This window comes from Sorex araneus, chromosome X, assembly GCF_027595985.1.
Source record: "Sorex araneus isolate mSorAra2 chromosome X, mSorAra2.pri, whole genome shotgun sequence".
NCBI classification, from domain to species: domain Eukaryota; kingdom Metazoa; phylum Chordata; class Mammalia; order Eulipotyphla; family Soricidae; genus Sorex; species Sorex araneus.
Genome location: NC_073313.1, coordinates 212,657,600 through 212,678,257, shown reverse-complemented (window position 1 = coordinate 212,678,257; position 20,658 = coordinate 212,657,600). Strand labels below are relative to the sequence as shown.

General features: G+C 34.5%; 1 protein-coding gene across 1 annotated transcript in view; it reads left to right on the top strand.

Annotated features, from left to right (window-relative positions):
- The window catches only part of TTN (titin), a 289,480-nt gene that overhangs the window by 46,667 nt on the left and 222,155 nt on the right, over positions 1–20,658 (top strand). Inside the window, exons 42-45 of the mRNA XM_055119737.1 lie at positions 2,125–2,409; positions 2,615–2,740; positions 8,800–8,988; positions 14,409–14,465. Coding sequence (XP_054975712.1) covers positions 2,125–2,409; positions 2,615–2,740; positions 8,800–8,988; positions 14,409–14,465 — 657 coding nt within the window. The remainder of the gene's footprint in view (positions 1–2,124; positions 2,410–2,614; positions 2,741–8,799; positions 8,989–14,408; positions 14,466–20,658) is intronic.

Below are 20,658 nucleotides of genomic sequence, written 5' to 3'. Positions count from 1 at the left end.
CCCTAAAAGCAAAAAAAATTATTTTATTAAATCACCGTGATATACAAAGTTATTCAAAGTTATTCATAGTTGGGAATTAGACATATAATATTCAAGCACCAATCTTGCCATAATTTTTAAACTACTAAAGGTCCTAAGTCATTTCTAAGGAACCTATCATGCTTATATGGGTGCCACATTATATCATGTATATATATATATATGTATGTATACATATATATGTGTGTGATAGACATATATACCTCTTTTCCAAAGGTATTATAGAAAATTACATTATAGGTATAATAATTGTTTTAACTTTGGTAAGAAGATGACAGCTATAAGATTGTTACAATATAATTACTCAGAAGTACTAAGGTAATGACTAGATCTGAATTTTTATTTCATTGTTCAATGTTATTGATTATTTACTGGTGTCAACTATAGTCTACTCCAAATGATTTCTGTATATATCATTTAGCAGTTCTGATTCATTGGTCTAGTCCAGACTGCTTGAAGCCTAAAATAGAGGGGTATTTCCAGCCTCTAGTATACAATGCCTGGGAAAACCCCAAAGTTTCCTTTGAGAACACAGATGGCCTGGAAAACCACAGGCAATGTGAACTAGGTTCTCCGTCCCAAGCTTTTGTAGGGGGAATTCCACATACTACCAAGTCCTCAGAGAAATGTCATTAGACCTACACTTTTTTCATAAGAAATCTTCAAGCTGAATTTGAAGATGACAGGCTTGAGACCAACCTAGTCCACAGAAAAGGTGGATTCTCCATACCTATCTTCCTTTTGGTCACATTTCTTTTATCAGATAGCAAAGACACCTGAACAAGATTAATTAATGGACACTAGGAGTTATCTCAAGGTTCAAGAAAATGAACCACATTCCTTTGTTCCCTAGAAAACAAAAATCTTTATTATTATTATATATTTGTGGTGGAAATACTAAATTACAAAAAATTAATTTTTTCTGACAATATCAGAAATCAGCCTCAAAGAAGTTGTTTACTATTTCTGGATTCTATGAACCACTCAATTCCCTTCACTTATTAAAATAAATATGACATATGTTATATAGCACTGTAGCACTGTCATCCCATTGTTCATCAATTTGCTTGAGCGGGCACTAGTAATGTCTCCATTGTGAGACTTGTTGTTACTATTTTTGGCATATTGAATACACCATGGGTAGCTTGCCAGGCTTTGCTGTGCAGGCTTGTACTCTCGGTAGCTTGCCAGGCTCTCTGAGAGGGATGGAGGAATTGAACCCAGTTCGGCCTCATGCAAGGCAAATGCCCTACCCGCTGTGCTATCGCTCCAATTCATATATTATATATGTATATATAATTAGCACAGCAAAAAGTGAATATTTAAAACTTTATCAAGTTGCATTTATTTAATCTGAAATAAATGTCTTTTGAAATAAGCTATTCATTCTTACATACTGAGTGCACTTCCCTGGCACCTCTATCTATGTAAAGAAGAGACTATAAGATATACACATATACTTGAAAAACAAACATACCTGTATGGAATGAGACACTTTATCACAAGAATCTTATTTGTTTGTTTGGTTGGCTTGGGGCCACACCAAGCGGTGCTTAGGGCTTACTCCTGGCTCTGCATTCAGGGATCACTCCTCATGGGTTCATGGGACCTTATAGAATGCTGGAGATTGAACCTGGTCAGCCGTGTGAAAGGCAAGTGCCTTACCTGCTGTGCTATCATGCTGACACCCATGTCCAAAGAACATTTAAATATAGATAATATATGATAGTTCTAGAACTTGTTGGAGTACTCTCCACTAGTAAACTTTCACCCATACTCCAGCAAGTCATATGGATAATTAACTTATCAATATTATGCTGAAAAAAATCAGCATTCTCAGTACTTCCCCCGAATATCATAAGTATCTTTCTAAAGCTATTATTCTCTCTACTCAAGGACACAATTCTATTTCTTCATTCTTAACACAAAGTTCTAATATTCATAGACGAGTAAATATATCATGATTCTATAGTTTTGTTTCCAAGCACCTAACTGCCTGATATCAAATAAATAAATTTAGAATTTCTCAGGGTCTTTCCTGTTTTGCATTTTTTTCATGGGCTATTTGTTTTCATTTATTCTCAGCTCCAGAACCACCCCAAGTTCTGCAGGAACTCCAGCCTATTACAGTGCAATCTGGCAAGCCGGCCCGCTTCTGTGCTGTGATATCTGGCAGACCACAGCCCAAAATTTCCTGGTACAAGGAAGAGCAGATGCTTTCTACTGGTTTCAAGTGCAAGTTCCTTCATGATGGGCAAGAGTACACACTTCTGCTCATTGAAGCCTTCCCCGAAGATGCAGCTGTCTATACCTGTGAAGCCAAGAATGACTATGGAGTTGCCACAACTTCAGCTTCACTCTCCGTAGAAGGTAAAAATGTCTTGCTACTTCTTGGCTTAAAATAAACCTCAAAAATGAGAGATTACACTCTCTTAGTGTGTTTAAAAATCTAAGGAAGTTCATAAAAATATATTGCTATATAACTCACAGAGTATTCCACACAAAATAAAGATTAATAGGTATGAACTGTTCTTCAAGGTCTGTATTGTGAAAGATCTGTGTTCCCTTTCTTTAGTTCCAGAAGTTGTATCTCCAGATCAGGAAATGCCAGTTTATCCTCCTGCCATTATCACTCCACTTCAGGATACTGTCACTTCTGAGGGACGACCAGCACGTTTTCAATGCAAAGTTTCTGGAACAGGTAGGTTTAGGAACAAGGGTAGCATTGTTAAAATTTACAAGAGATTACATGGTGGTGGTATGTGGGGATCTCTCATATTTTCCTCCATCAAAGGCATCTTTCCTGCAGAATTTAAAGTTTAACAGGTATCTTATAGAAATCTTGAATTGTTGAGTAAAGAGTTAGGGCAGCATAAGTAGAGAGAGAGTGTGTAAGAGGGAAATTGTCTGCCAAAGAGATAACAGAAGAGGTAGAATAGAGGGTAGAGGGATACTGGGAACATTGGTGGTGGAAAATGAGCACTGGTGGAGGGGATGGGTGTTCGATCATTGTGTGACTGACACTCAAACATGAAAGTTTTGTAACTAGGTGATTCAATTAAAAATATATGTATTTAAAAAAAAAGAGCACAGCTTTTCTTTCCTGGACAGTACATTTGAAAATGATTAGCCAACTAAAATAAAATAAAATTTGATTTAAATGTAAAATTTCTACATATCAAGCTCCTTTATGATTATATGTGTATGTTTCTTATCTCTTTAGAAAAATATATAATTTTTTAGATTAATTGTAAGAAGCACATATTTCAAAAGAGCCAAGTTATGTGTAAGAATAACACACCTGAAATGTCTATTGCCTTGAAAGACGGTGTCCTGTAGTGGTTCAAAGGAGGGATTTTATCATTACAGAGGTTAGGCAGGAATCTTGTCTCCTTTGTACAACCTTAAGCAAATACATGATTCTCTTCTTTTTTTCGATAAAGTAAGGATTGCATTCACTCTCAGAACATGGTTCATTAAAGTAGAAAGTTGTAGTATCCAGAAACAGTAGCTATGAGAAGGTTAAGCTCCTTGTATTAGAATAGCTCCTGGCATGCAATAGATATAAAATCAATGTTGGTAGGAAAATTCTTGCTTATTAAGTTATTATGATTAATCACTTAACACCAATTCCTTAACTAAATTCAGATTTATGCTATATAATCCAAGTTAGCATGTTTCATAAAATAAATCCTTGATCAGATAGCTATGATGATTTTGAATTGGGGATAGCTTCCCAAATACCACCACCCTTTCTCACAGAATAAAGATTCTTTGGTAGAATGAAACAAATGTTTAAGAGTCATTTTAAGCTAATTATGATTATAGAGTTTCTTCAGGTAGAAACAAAATAAATCACCTTCATCTCAAATTAAATTTATGCATCTCTTTTCTGGCTTTTGTACACTACCACCAAAAGGAAATTCTCAAAACTTGGGTGGCTCATAGAGCTACTAATATATTTTATTGTTTGGCCTAGCATGCTTCTCCTATTAGCTTATGACCCTATCTCTACATTGCCACATTGCCAACAGCCATTTTCTTAATCAAGTTAGCATTTCATTTGTGCTAGTATGACCTCATGATTTCATCCTCTGGGCTAGAGATGTTAATCTAAAAATCAAGTGGACCTGATTGATTTTAGTAGCATAATTCAAGGATATAAGCATTGCTGGCAAGTGACAGGTACTCAATACATTAATTTTATTAAGCTATATAGAGGAATTATATAAACATAAAAATTTGTTATTGGGTGGCAATATGGAAATACATCAGACTTTGTGATTTCAAAATATAGTGTTAGAATATACTAAGTATCAACAAAGGAAGATTGATCTGATAATAACTAACTACTAACACTAACACTACTAACACTATAAAGAAAAATTTATTTTAATTGAAAATTCACTAAAGCCATATTAAATAATTTATACATTCATTAAATCTTTATTGCAGTGTAATTGGCAATTAACATTATACTCATTTCAGCTACATGGCATAATTATTCAATATGAATTTTAGAGTTTTTCAAATAAAAATGCATGTGCATTAATTCCCTAATGTGATCATCTTAATTATATGCGTATGTACATTTTAGTTCATATATTATTTTACAGTTTTGTCTGTAAAGTGCTACAAATATACTGAAATTCCTCTGCAAATCAGCTATTGAGGTGGAAAGAAAAAAAATTTTTATATGACTGAATACTTTTAAGTATTTAGATAAAAATCATATTTATACCTATAGAACTTTTAATATCTTCTTGTAAAGATTTTTTTCTATTTGACAGAAATTAATTTTATTAACATTAAATGAACAAACTTTTGTACTCCTATGCTGAAATATTCACACAACTATCTTTGCCCTACTCGGCTATTTTCTTAAGAAAGTAAATATAATTCAAGTAAAGTGATCAATTGTATGATGATGGATAGAAATTGAATCTTTCTTGGGGTTCATAACGTGGCTTATAAAGATGTGAAACTGTAGTATGTCACCTGAGCGCTATTGTTAATCACTACTTCTTCAATACAATTTTTCAGATGGGAAATAAAATTCAATTCTGCCTTCTATAAATATCAAAAAATACAAAATAGAGTCTTCAGACATGTCTTTGAAAATGTAATCCTTGCTGATGCATAAAACATGGTTCCAAACAATCTGAGGGTGCTTTTACAACGGAAAATGTCTACTAAAGATCTCTGGTGCCATCTCCTGGTTGTAGAGAAATTTGGAAAAGTATAAATTTTAGATTAGTATAAACACTACTGTTTATTTTATAGATGACAGTCATTTGAATAATGGATTTTACTAGAGAAACAGCTAGTTCAGTAAAATGATAGATAATTATATAGCAAGAAATTATTCCTATAATCCTTGTAAACATTTATTTAATTTTCTCCTATTAATAAATATGATTAATATTTATCGTATTCTTGCTATTGAGATATTACGTCAGCCACTCTGGAAAATGATTCCTGGCTCTTGTCCTCATGGAGTTCAGTGTGTAGAAGAGGAATATACCGTTGCCAAAGTAGATTTCAAGGTTGTAGTTGTTGTACTCCCCCAGCAACTCTGTTATGAAACAGAAAGATTTATTTGGGCTCTGAAAAATCAGAATCATCAAGTAGCACTGTAGCACTGTCTTCCCGTTGTTGTTCATCAATTTGCTCAAGCAGGCACCAGTAACATTGTGAGACTTGTTGTTACTGTTTTTGACATATCCAATACGCCACAGGGAGCTTGCCAGGCTCTGCCGTGTGGGCGGGATACTCTTTTTTTTTTATATAATTTATTTATTTTTAATTAGAGAATCACCGTGAGGGTACAGTTACAGATTTATACACTTTTGTGCTTATACTTCCCTCATACAAAGTTCGGGAACCCATCCCTTCACCAGTGCCCATTCTCCACCACCCGTAAACCCGGCGTCCCTCCCACCCTCCCCAATCCCGTGCTGGGCTCTCTGAGAGGGAGGGAGGAATCGAACTGCATGTCAGCTGCATTCAAGGCAAATGTACATGACATTATAGACAGATAGAAATATTGACAAAGTTATGAAAATTTATAGGGCTAAAGAGATACTACAGTGGGTAAAGTGCTTGCCTTTCATATGACTGAATTTGGTCCCCAACACCACATATGGTACCCCAAGCCAGCCAGATGTGATCCCTGATTGCAGAGTCAGAAGTAAGCCTTCCATACCATGGGTGTGTGGCCTGAAAACAAAAATAAATTAATTAATATAAAATTTCAAGGACAGTTAATGCAAAGACGATAAATATTGAGGTGTGGTTGAATAGTGATGTCAAGCATAGGTGAGAAGGCTAGAAAAGAAAAAGACAAAGGTCAGATACTTAAGTATTTAGTATTTTATGCTTAGGGTTATAGGTTATTTTCTTGCGCACATTGAGGAGCCACAGAGGAAATTTTAAGTTCCCAAGATATGATCAAGTTTACTTGTTTGAAACAAAATTGTGGTAGTAAGAGGATAATAGGCATATATGGGAGGTGAGACTGTAGTATAGGAACAGCAAACTGCCTATCACAATGGCTTTGGAAGGAGTCTAAAAGGCTCTTGATTAGAGGAGTCAAAAGAAAAAGTGGGTATATTATAAAAGAATTCAGAAAGTGCAATGACTAATATTTAGAGACCAAATAAATGGCAGTGGTGAGGTGAGGAGCAGGACTAATGGGTGACTTCAAAGAAGCAAATGACCAACACTGGTAGTAATAACCCATCTGGAAATACAAAGTCCATTTTTAAAAAGTCTTAACTCATTTATTGTCAGCAATCTATGCAAGTCCCGGTGCCTCATTTAGGAAATATCATTAAAAATAAAAATTAATTTAGTAAGTTGATGTACAAGTCTCTTCACATTTTTATTTTCATTGACAAATAAACTAGCTGTCAGGTGAGTTAAATTCCATGTGATAGTTGTTAAACTTTTCTCTGGAATGGCACTGTCTTTTGGCATGTGATGAAGGTACATGCCTTCTATACAGACATTTTTACTCTGATGATTGACTTGAGTCAGTATTTATAAAAGCCTTTCAGATGTTCATGCCAAATAATGTACACCATAATTTTATGTAATGAATTACCTAAGTTATTATGCATCTCATTTTACAAATTTGAAATCTGGTCCAAAGAATCTGAATGATGTACTTAAAGTTGCATAAATGGTAAATTATAGTGTCAAGATCCCATTTTCTACTTTATGTTACTATCCAAGGAAGTGAAAAATTTGTTTCTTTAAAAGTTTAGAATCTGCAATTTAAAAACAAGTACCATCATGGGAGGGATGGTATATTCATAAAAATGTGTTTGTGCCAAAACACAAACAAATGCTAGATGACTGAATTATTAGAAAATGTTCATGGATTGTATTTGAATTAGGAAATGGTGTAGTGACTATATTACAAAAAAAATTTGGTTTTGATGTTGGCTTTGATTTTGACTTAAATATAAGGAAAGGAGACAAGGGATATGGTTTAACAGTAGAACAGTTGCCTTTCATGTGTGGGGCACTGGGTTACATTTTTAGAACCACACACACACACACACACACAAATTCATTAAATATTTTTAAAAGCCATAACTAAATTTTAACCTACTCTTGAGTTACAGGGTATGGTTTTGATAGAATGCTTGTTTATAAGGGACTATACAAAATGCACATCACCTTAAGCCATAACAATATAAGTTTATTTATCTTTGCTTTGCATGTTTTTATTTTAGATCATTTTAAGAGTTCAGGCTCATATATACGTAGCTAGTTGTATAATTATTACTCACTGTCACTGTCATCCTGTTGTTCATCGATTTACTCAAGCGGGCACCAGTAATGTCTCCATTCATCCCAGACCTGAGATTTAGCAACCTCTCCTTACTCATCTTTCTGAATGATTGAAGGCTCTTTTCAGGGTCAGGGGAATGAGACCGTTACTGTTACTGTATTTGACATATCGAATACACCATGAGGAGCTTGCCAGGCTCTTGAGTTTGAAGAAAAAAATAATTAAAAAAATAGCAAAAGAACTAAATAATTAAATCAATAGATAATTAAATAATTGAATGGTTAAATAAAATAATAAAATAAAATTTAAAATAACTTAATTATTTTTAATTATAATTATTACTACTGCTTAAAAATGTGTAAGATGCTCCAATTCCATTAAAAATTACTTTCTATTCTGCTTTATTTCTATTCTATTTATATTATAAATAAAAATTATTTTCTATATCTTTTAATGTTGAACAGTGGTAACAAAAAGAGATTCATATTTTAGCCCTTGGAAAATGTATATTATAGACTTTGTATTAAACTGGTCTGGTCTTCTCAGCTCTCTTTTTGATTAATCTTTTGCACACTAGTAGTGCACGTTCTCACTTCGTGTCTTAGCAGGCAGCCATCATCTCAGAGCAAACTTTTCATCAGGACTGTACCGTGTCTCTCTTAAGGCCACTAAATACATCAAAACTTCATCCTTGTTAGTACAGACTAGTGTACAGATGGTTAACAAAAATATAATTAAAATGGTAAAATTTCAAACATTACAACAATATTTTTCTAGAATCATATTTCATAAGTATGAAAAGAAATCATCTAAGACTAGATGTGTTATACCCAAAAGAAAAGTATCATTAAGATAAATATGGTATGCAATTACCGGTTCAATCACTATTATGTTCACAGGTACATAAAAACTATCCTCTTGTTTTTATACTTAAATATTCTTTATCTTTTGTCCCACAGACCTAAAAGTTTCTTGGTATAGCAAAGACAAGCAAATTAAGCCATCTCGGTTCTTTAGAATGACTCAATTTGAAGACACTTACCAACTGGAAATTGCTGAAGCTTATCCAGAGGATGAAGGAATTTACACCTTTGTTGCTAATAATGCTGTAGGTCAAGTGTCAAGCACAGCCAACTTGAGACTGGAAGGTAGAGTAACACACCTTTAAGAATTGTGTTTATTGTAGATCTAATTTCAAAATGTCAGTAACTTACTAAATAGTTTGTATAAATTCTCTTTGGTCCTACCAATCTCTTTTAATGCAACTAATCTTTTCCACATTACATGTGATGTTCTTGCTTTTCATTTACCCCTTCACATTGTAAATTACAAACCATCCATTTTCATATTTTCCTGGTATGTCTCTATAATGTTGTAAAATGTATTACTATTCTCATCACTGGTTCTATGCTTCCTAATCAGCATGTGTCAGAAATATACTGAAGATATAGGTAAACTGGTTTTCAAATTTGGCGAGGTGAAATCAGTTGTTTTCTTAATCTGAGATTTAGAAATCTAAATGCCTTCATTGTGCTGACACAATTATGATTTCACTTAGTCCTGAAGTGGGTTATTTCAGGTCAATACAATTTAAAAATACCTAAGACTTAAGGCATGTTACTGAGATGTTTTAACATTTCTCTTATTTAAGCTCTCAAATTACAATCAGAAACACTTCCTTAGTGGGAGTGGAGATGACACTTTGATCTAATTGAGATAAGATTGTACATAGTCAAACTGTTTCCTGAAGTGATTTAATTTTTGTTGTGTTAGTGTTAGGCAGATGCATAAGGATTTAGGCAAAATTGTCACTGAGTTTTCCATAATTTTGAACATTTACTATAACAAGATATCTTCTTAATAATCAATTAACTTAGAGTGATTGATTAAAAAGAAAAAGTGTTTTCACAGCCAGAGAGAGAAAAATAAAAATACAAATTAAGAGTTTCTAACCATTTTGCATACTGTATACTACCTTCGTAATAATACAGTGATGTTCTTTGGACTTTTTGTTTGTCAGCATATTTGTCTGGAAAATGGAGTGACTTAGTGACTTGGGTGACTTCAAATAAGTAGTGTCATATGATGACAGCCATGAGGATTAGATTAGATTCTAGCCCACCATTGAAATTGAAATATAGTTGTAGACAACTCCAAATGACTTCTGATTTTAATGCATGGAAAGACATTAAAGGTTGGCATGCTTCTTTTCAGGATTTAGCACACTTGAAGAAATTACATCAAACGCCCAAAGGCATATATCTTCTTCATCAGTTTCATTTAAGAAGGAGTCTCTTGGCCAAAGGCCCATCTTCATCCAGCCTCTATCGAGCCTCAGGGTGCACCGCGGGGAGGCAGTCAGATTTCATGCAAGGATTTCTGGCATTCCCAAACCAGAAATTCAGTGGTTTCATAACCAGCAGCCAATCCTACCAACAAGAGATGTAGTTTTCCATTTTGAGGAGTCCACAGGCATTGTTTTAATGCTTATAGTTGATGCTTACTCAGAGCATGCTGGGCAGTATTCTTGCAAAGCTACCAATAGTGCTGGGGAAGCCTCTTGTACAGCTACACTCACAGTGAGTCTGAAAGGTAAAACCCAGCTTGGTTCAAGGCCTTTGATTTGCTGCATACCTCCTCCTCTTCCTGCTACTAATCAAAGTCTCTACTGTTGTCTCATTGCATATTATAGTCAGTCCATCATTTACTAATAAAATAACACCCACAAATCCTCCTAAGTCCTCAATTGCTGGTTAAATCTACATACGTTAAGCACACTTGTTTAATGTGTGTTCTGTGCATTAGAGAATTAGTAATTATTTTGTTAGGCACCAACTTTGCTTGCCATTTTAATTTTTCTAAATATCTCATCTTTGTCAACATTAATATTGCATTTTTTCTATGTTGTTTATAAAATATACAATGGAGGAAGAACAGATGATATCTCAAAGAGTCACAAGAGAGAAAATAGGAGAGAGCTAGAGAGAAGAGAGACTGTCACTCTGGATAGCTATAATGGCAGCAAAAGAAAGGAATTAGATACCGTGTGGCATCTGCTTGAGCATTCATCATTCATCACTGGGTCACTGGGAATGAATTATCTTTTGTGTGATCCTGACATCCTTGAGCACATTGCATCTGGCATGCTGCTTCAAAGTGACGATTATGTCTTTCATCTTCATCTTCCATGCCACTTTATGTTACTAAGTTAGTCAAGTGACAAAGCTTAGATCTTAATATTCTGTTCTCTCTCTTGTCACCTTATTATACAGTGCAAGCCCTAGTGGGGCAAAATGCTGAAAAAGATACGAGCCCACCAAATCCCACAATGATAGAGCCCTCTTTCACCAAACTGGATAACAAAATAGCCCAAAATAAAATTAAGTCACTGCAAAGATCATCACTTGATTATGAAGTGCAGGATTTTGAAAATGTATCTCAAAGGTCCATTCACACAGCCACATCCATTCAAGAGTTGCACCATGTTGCATACATTTCACAAATTGCAGAAAGCGCTGTGATATCTCAGAACTCTACTAAAGAGTCCGTGAGTGGGAAACCAAAGATTCTCCCACATCTTCAGGGCCTCTATAAAATGTGACAACACTGCTCAATTCCTCTGTACTTTAAAAGATTACCTGACTGGTAAATATAACCTGAATCCATGAATGCGTAAAGACAGACGAACCTTAGAGTAAAACAGAATAAAAGCATGCAGTTTCTAGTACATGTAACGTTCAAATATTAGACCAAGGACTGTACAGCTGCGTTGCTCACTGAGTGAGAAGAGTGTTAGCACTACTAAGTATTGATGGTGGTTACTTGATTTTTAACTATGACTGGCATCATTTCATTCTCATCATTTTAAGCAGCTTTCCTGCCATGTGAAAGAAATCAGTAACTATATGAATTAGAAGCTTTCTAGATTGGCATTCTATTCATTAATAACAGACAAGTAAGCCAGTCATTGATCAGATTTGGCACAAACTTTCAAATTTTTGTTTTAGGTTCAGGGAGTTTATCTTTCAAGTCTTGTTTCAGGAACTTAAGATTTACTTCAGGTGTTGCTTTTTTTCTAATACTTAACAAAAATGCCATCTAGCTGAGCATCAAAGATTAAGATGCTGTAGTTGATCAAATGTTTATTATCTATTTTTCTATCTTAGTGCTCAATTTAAATTGTTTTAATATTTGAGCTGTAACAACTCTCATGTAATTTTTGATTTTACATTTGGAGGCTATAGCTATTTATAGGATGACCATGGAAATAGAAAAATGTCGACTAAAAAAACAGGGCTTTGCTGGACCAAAATTAGTCATCTATAGATCTTTTTAAATTTAAAATTTCATCTCTAGATTTTTTAATTAACACTTCATACAGCTTTTATAGTCTCAGATCGCCCTGAAATTATAGAATTATTTCATGGAAATATTGTTATTTTTGTTGTTATTGTGCCGATTGTCGATTGTGTCTGGAAAGGCATAAATAAATTTGTTTGAGTAAAGAATAACTCCTTCTCCTATCCAAGGACTTTCCTTTTGGATACAAATGAAATCAGGAATTTGGTCTTCAGTAGCTAGAAACCTGTATTGTGTGACTGCAGGCAGAAGAGCTTCAGTGCATCCCATTGGAAGAAAGTAGTGAGAGAAGGCAAGGCATCTCCTGATTTCTCTGGAGAGATGTAACTACAGGTTCTTCCCTGATCTAAACAATCTTTTTTTAAGGTGTTTTTAATGACCACAGCGCAACATAGTGTTGCTGTTTATTTACTGAATTTTGAAACAAGCTCATTAATTCACTTCATTTATCTGTAGTACTCTTAGCAAAAGGAGACCTTTTCTTTCCTAATTTGGCACTTTGCTCCAGTACTATTTTGAGCTATATTTCCATAGACTCCAAAGGAAATACCTCAGAAACTGTGGTCTCATTATGCAAATTGCATGGGAAAATTCTGCTTTTCTGAATGTTGACCTTGAGTTTCACTGCAGCTTCGGACAAACACAGTAATCACAAAGAATAATTCTGGAGCTGCTGCCTCCAAGTGTTGTAAATGATATTCTGTACCATTATGGTTGAGAGTTGGTGTATTGTGGAGGTGGGCTACATGCAGATCTTTCGACTGACTTCCCAAAGCACCTAGTGCTATAGAAATGTACTTAAATTTTATGTTCACAGATTTAAACTAGACATTCTGTCCAGGCTTTCCAGTTCACTCATTTTCTGTTAAATATTGTAGTAATATTGTAGTAAGGTATTCTTGGAGCACCAATGTTTTTTGCTTGGCAAGTCCAGACAGAAAGATAAGCCAGAGATATGACTCAGTAGAGCACAGGCTTCATATGTGTACAACCTTGGGTTTGATCCTGCACTGTACAGAAAAAAAAAGTTAAAAAAGAAAAGGTAGAAGATAAATAAAAATAGTGACTTCTAATTGCTCTAGGTGTTTGAATCCAGTAAATTTATCAGGATGACTTTTCTAATTATGTGACACAAACCCAATCTTCATTTCTATTTAGGTTATAGACATATTTTTCAAAGATCAAGAAGGAATGTAAAATGCACTCTTTGGATAGAATTACTATCTTCAATAAGCTTGCAAATGGTCTACATTTTGGAACTAACTTGCTATTTTCCTTCTCATGCTACTGATATTATATTGTTTCCTTATTCTGCATGTATTTTACTTTCATAAAACACAGCTAATTTATTCTTTCTCCTAACTTTATTTTTAACTCGCAAAACCATCTAAAAAATAAAGAGATGTTATAAAAGTTACACTTGGTTCAGACACTAGAGCACTAAAACATTCATAGGGTCACAAATTAAAACAATCCATGAAGTAAAGAAAGAATTGTCGGAAAAAAGGAACAAGTTTGTTGGTCCTAGGCCAAACATCTTAAGGAATTTAGAAGCCAGGGAGTTAAGTGAAGTGACACAATGCCATCATCTAGACTGAAAAGTGTGAGTGCTACTGGGGTACCCCAACTTTTCCAGGAAGTTGCTCTTTGATGACTGTGACTATAGGCTGTGCCCTTTCCTTATGTAACTAAAAGTATTTTGAATAGGGGACTACATTTGTTCCTTCATATGTAGTTAAACTTGGTGGAGTTTAAAGTTCGGAAGATGTTTCCGGTCAAGGATATTTACTAGCAGGAAATCCTTGATTCTGCAGAAAAAAAAAAAAACAGAGTAACTATCAACTAGAAGTGGAAAATTAAAAAATTTATATTCCTTCTAAATGTAATTCCATCTTTTAGCAAGAATATGTGAACAAAAAATGTTCTTTTAGATTGTAGATTGTTTTATTGAATGCATGTTAAGGCATGGGGAATGATGGAACTAAAAATGGAAAATTCATAGAGAATCAAAATTAAAAATATTTTAAAACCTTTCTGTCACATTATCATGTACTTTATCAGCTCATTGATATGTTTGCATGAATTTTTAAAGAATATCATTTTGGGGACAGTATTGTTTTTATTACAATAAAGAGAAAGTTGTATGAATTATGAATCAAAGCAGAAGTTTATTGAATTAATCATAAAATCTTTGTTTTTTTCTATTTAGCTCCAGAATCAATTTTGCATGAGAGGATCGAACAACAAATTGAGATGGAGATGAAAGGTATTATTGAATGTGAAATTTAAATAGAAATGGTGAAGGATTAATAGGATCCTTGAGCTGCCTTCTTTCTTTAGTATTACTGTGAAAAATATATGTATAATATATATATACAAATATATCTCTGAGAGTATATATTAGTATGTCGCATGCCTGGTTTAGTATGCTGATGGTCACATGCATTCATAGTAATTTTTTTACAGTAATTTAATATCTTGTTTTAAAAACTGTATCAGTCATATTCAACTTTATGTTCGCAGTCATTTTAAATGGTGTGTTTTAGAAAAAGTTGTCATCTTAATGCATGAAATTATGAATAGAGGTTTGTTTTAAAATCACAGCAAATTAAATTGAACAATAGACAATAACCTAGCTGTCATTCTCAGAATGCAATGTCATGAATGAATTTTGATGAAAATGCTACTTTATTTAGGGTGTGTGAAAATGTATCATTCCCATTTTGGTTTACATTTCACTTCATGCACATATATCATTTTAACATTGATATGTCTCTTACACTGGCTTGCAGATAGCTGCCTATGTGATCCTTTATTGCCTGCTTTTCTTGCATAATGTTGTGACTTTATGGCTGTATTAGTTCGAATAAACGCCTTCTCATTTTACTTTAGCTAATTATTTATGGTTACGGTTCTTGTAAATATTTCAAATAGTCCATTATCAAAAATATAATAATTTAATCTACGATCAAAAGGATCAGAAAGGGCGTTTATTCCACTCTCTGCAAGTCAGGTAAGAGTTTCCTCATAGCCATCAAAAGAACAAAGTCTTCCTGCTCTCAAAACAAATATGCACAAGAACATGTTATTTTGAAATCCATTTTTGCTTGTTCAAGAAGAAATTTCAACTGTTTGAAGAAAAGACCAGACAACGAACGATTTTCGTGTCAGAATCTTTTAAACAGAGCATGGTGTTGCGTTTATTCGAACAAATATGGTGAGTGAATTTTTTTTTATGGATTTGTGAGAATCTGTAGCATGCATTTTATTTTATTTGCTATTTTGCAATTTCATTTCTTTTCCACTTTTAAAATACTATGGAAAATAGTAAATTGCTTTATAATTTTTCCCCAGAATTATTCTCAGAGGGAGAATATGAAGATTCAGAAAGAGATACACGTGATGCCTTTTCAGATTCTGAAGACATGGACCACAGATCCATAGCTGCTAAAAGATATGCAAGTAGAATATCATCTACAAGCTCCTGGCCTGAATATTTCAAGCCTAGTTTTACCCAAAAACTTACATTTAAGTATGTTTTAGAGGGTGAACCTGTTGTTTTCACATGTAAATTAATTGCCTGTCCAACTCCAGAAATAACTTGGTTTCATAACAATAAGCCCATCCCAACTGGTCTCAGACGGGTTATAAAAACTGAAAGTGATTTACATTATCACTCTTCCAGTTTAGAAATTAGTAGGGTCCAAGACAGAGATTCTGGGGTTTATAGGTTATTAGCAATCAATAGTGAAGGGTCTACTGAATCAACAGCATCATTGCATGTCATTCAAAAAGGGCAAGATAAAAAATATTTAGAATTTCTGAAAAGAGCAGAACAGACACATGAAGATATGGGGTCATTAGTTGAACAGAGAGAAGATAGAATAAAGGTTGACTTGAGGTTTACTGGCTCTCCCTTTAATAAAAAACAAGATGTGGAACAAAAGGGAATGATGCGAACTATACACTTTAAGACAGTAAGCCCTGGAAAGAAAATAGATTGGCTATATGATGAAGACTATTTAGAAACTAAATCTGATGATGTAGGAGGATGGCTTAATGTAGGTGAAAGTTTCCTTGATGAGGAGACCAAAGTGAAGTTACAGCGTTTACGGGAGGCTAGAAAGGTGTTAATGGAAAAAAAGAAATCATCTCTTTTAGACATGTCTGAAATAAACTCACAAACTTTCAGAAGTAGAGATAGTCACAAAGATATTCTGTTCTCTAGAGAGGAAGTAAAAGGAAGATCTTTATTTGATCTAACTGAAAGTAGGGATAAGGTAGATTATTCAACTGAGGGTATTACCTACCCTACTCATCCCCTTTCTAATCAAATAAATAAAAATGTAGAATATAAAGAACCTCTTACAAGCTTTCAAACCATTGTTGATGAAGAATTTCTCCAAACTGAAATAAGAGTGAGCCAAGAGACATTCCAGAAAGAAAGTCTATCAAAAGACTATTTAAATGATAGAATTTTAGTGAATAAGAATACCCAAACAGAAGGACACATTGAAGAAATTATGACCAAAACTGAAACTGGAGAGTCATCTAAATATGTATATAAGGATGAAGAAGTATATGAGACTCCTAAAGAGGTGCCTCAATATACTATGTCATATGATAGTGAATCTTTTGATACATATACAGATATTAAAGAAATAGAGAACAAAGGAATAAGAAAGAATGATTTGGGAGAATTACAGTATTTCAGTTCCATAAAAGTTGAGGAATTCAAAACAAGAGAGGAAGAAGCAAAGACAAGATCCTTGGAAAAGTCTTTCCAAAATCGTCCACAGCGTTGCCCACCATCACTTCTTCAGGAAATCGGATCTCAAGAACTTTATGAAGGTGACAGCTGTAAATTCATATGTTATTTTCAAGGGTATCCTCAACCCATAGTGACATGGTATAACAATGATAGACCAATCCCTCGGAACCAAGGTTTTAGCATTCATACTTCAGAAAATTATTCAACATTAATTTGTTCTTCTGTTATTCCTCAAAACGAAGGCTCAATTACCTGTGTACTTTTTAACCAATATGGAACAGTCAAAACAACTGGTATTCTTAAAGTAAAAGCAAAACAGAGTCATGAAAGTAAAGCATCTGAGGTCTCAGTGTTTCAGGACTACACCAATGAGGAAGAGGAACTGGCATTGGTGTTTGATCAAGAGAAGATTATTCATCCATCTTTGCAACTAGAGGGTAAAACAGATTTCCATATGATTGGCCTGACTAACCCATCAGTTTCTCCCTCTGCAGATGTAGAATTGCTTTCTTTTCCTGTAGAAATTCAGATTACAGCAGCTACTCCTACCCCAGAACAGGATAAAGAAGCAAGGTCAGTTTTTCAACTTGAGGAGTTGGAACCTAAAACAGTACCTCGAGCTGAGGGCACTCAGTCGCCCAAACACAAATTTGTATTTTCATCTGATATTACTAATGATCCACCAAAACTATTACACGAAATGCCAAAACATGCCAGATGTAGGGAAGGTGATTCCATAATACTTGAATGTTTGCTCACTGGTGAACCTCGGCCAGTTGTAACTTGGTTTCAAAATGGAGTCCCTTTAATACAGAACCAGAAGTTTCAGTTTGAAGAAATCAATTGTAGCTACAGATTATATATCACTAATGTTAATTCTCATGATTCTGGAGAATATAAATGTGTTGCTGAGAACAATTCAGGAATAATTGAAAGTATTTCAGATCTAACAGTGGAGCCAGTAACTCCAACAAAATATGATCAGTTAGAATATACTGATAACATTTATGTAAAATATTCCAAAGATCAAATTCAAGACTCTGTAAAGGCGCATTCTTATGATTACCAAGCTGGTTCTTCTATTCCTCAATCTAACGTGAAAGAATATTCTATAAGGGAATATTTTCAAAGCCTTGAGACAACTGAGCAGATAGACCAGAAAGACCAGATTCCTTGTGTATCCTTTAGAGAACAACCACCAAGATTTTTTCAGGACATTTCTTGGTCCACAGAAATCAACAAGTCTTTCAGGGAGGATCTCACCCAGACTCACGATAAAGGTAATAAAGGACATGTAAGTGAAAAAGCAAAACTGCCTCAAGCTGAGGCTATCAATTATCCATTTGTTGATGATTTCAGAGATGTTGAAATTAGGGAAAAGGCCAAAGATGATTTTGGACAATTCAGTGAACCAAAAAGGGAAAGTGTGCAAGAATATTCCCAAAGTGACTATTTATGGAATATTCATTCTGAGAGAACTTCTGATAGTTACAATATAGATGATCCATCTATTTTTGAACATGGAGATTCCCTCAATGAAGAGAGACAATATCCACATAAAAAGGTGAAATATAGAATCATTGAGTTTGAAAAATTACAACAGGTAGAAAAAGGAATTCTAGACAGAAGGCCAGTTAGAAAATCATCTGTTAATCTTCCCCAACGGCAGTCTGATGATACAGACTTTTCACTAAGACAAAGGGAATCCACTGCAAGTAACCTAAATGTATACACAGAACAAGTAGAGAAAATGTCTCCAAACACTGAAATATACTCATCGAACATTGTGACAAATTTAAAACTGCTTTCTACTCAAAATCATAAGGATTATGAAGTACAAGAAAGGGAACAGCATAAAGAAGTAAGTCATGTAGATCAGTCTGCAGTTACTGAAAAGGCAAGAAATGAAGCTCCTGTCACATTTGATTTAAAGATGTTTCATTCCCAAGTAGAAAATGCAGGTATTAAATTCCAAGAATTCGATAGTGATCAACAAGAAATAACTTATTTTAAAACCCAGAACCCTTCTGAAACATCTGATGCTAAGAACATTGTATTTGATCTTAAACAAATGTTTTCCCACATAGGAGATCCAACTAAAGAATCCCATGGGCAAGAAACTAGACCACAGCAGGAAACATATAAAGAAGAAATTCTTATTCCTAAAACATTACAGTCTGATATGCTGAACGCCTCTAATGATGTGCAAAATGACATGTCTCCCAACTCAGAAATCTCTTCCAGTCTAGAAGTCTTAAATAGGACTATGATGGAGAAAGGGCACAATCATGAAGATACCGTTCATTTGGAAAAAGAAGTCCAACATATACAAGAAAGAAGTTTAGAATTCTTAAGCACTGATAGTACTCCTAAGTACTTTTCTGAGGAAATTAAAAGTAAATCATGTGCTCTTCTCCAGACCTCAGCAGCAGCTGCTATAGAAGAAACAGATATATCTGAGATAAAAAGCTCTCTAGAAAATGGAGATCAAAGTTTTATTTCACAATTGAAAAAAGCAGCAAGTGAGGAAAATCTTTTAGAAATTTGTGGAATGGAGGAAAAATCTTTGGAACAAGAGTTTTCATCACTTCAGACACATGATGAAGGGAAGCAGGGATACGCCAGTGGAACTTTGGGGGACCACAAATGTGAAGAAGCAGATACACTCCATAGAAAACTCTCGCTAAGCCAGTGCCTTCCATTTTTGATAACTGAAGAACAACAGAATCCAAATGAACACATAGCTGAAAAAGTTGTTGTTTCTGGGGAAGAAAAATGTTATGATGATATTCAAGTTCAGAATGAAACTTATTTGTCTAATACTGGTGTAGAAAAGATAGAAACATGTTCCTCTGACCAGCTTCCTAACTTGGATGAGTCACAAACAATGGAAGTAATGGAACCTGAGACTTCCCTAACACATTATTTACTTAGTGCTGGAAAGCACAAAATCCCTGAAAGTATAGATACCAAGCAAAAGGCAAAATTTAGCCAGAGTGAATCACTCCCATCAATGGAAGTTGAAGAAGTAACTTTCAACACTGTATATGAATACTATAAACAACGTCAGGAATCATTAGATCGTCCATATTCTCCTGAATCTGAAATTTCTATTGATTTGGGAAGTACCAGCAGTGAGGAATTATCTGAGTTAGATCAGTTTTATACCCCACCATCCTCTGTTGAACATTTTGAAACTCCAAAATCACCTGATTTATATTTCACTCCTTCAGAAACAACTAAACAATTCCTAACAGATTCAGGAAGTGAGACTGTAAGTAGAAGCATGCATTTACAGGAAAGTGATGAAAGGTATTCAACACCTTCTGAAGGTGAAGGTTCAGAAAGATATTCCACACCCTCAGGAGAGACTCTGGAGAGATTTTCCACACCTCCAGGAGAGACTCTGGAGAGATTTTCCACACCCCCAGGAGAGACTCTGGAGAGATTTTCCACACCTCCAGGAGAGACTCTGGAGAGATTTTCCACACCCCCAGGAGAGACTCTGGAGAGATTTTCCACACCCCCAGGAGAGACTCTGGAGAGATTTTCCACACCCCCGGGAGAGACTCTGGAGAGATTTTTTACTCCTACTGGAAGACCAAACCCTACTATAAACTTAAAAAGTTTCCCATCAAAAATAGAAAGAGAGGATAGTACACCAAATGAGCACTTCCATACACCTACA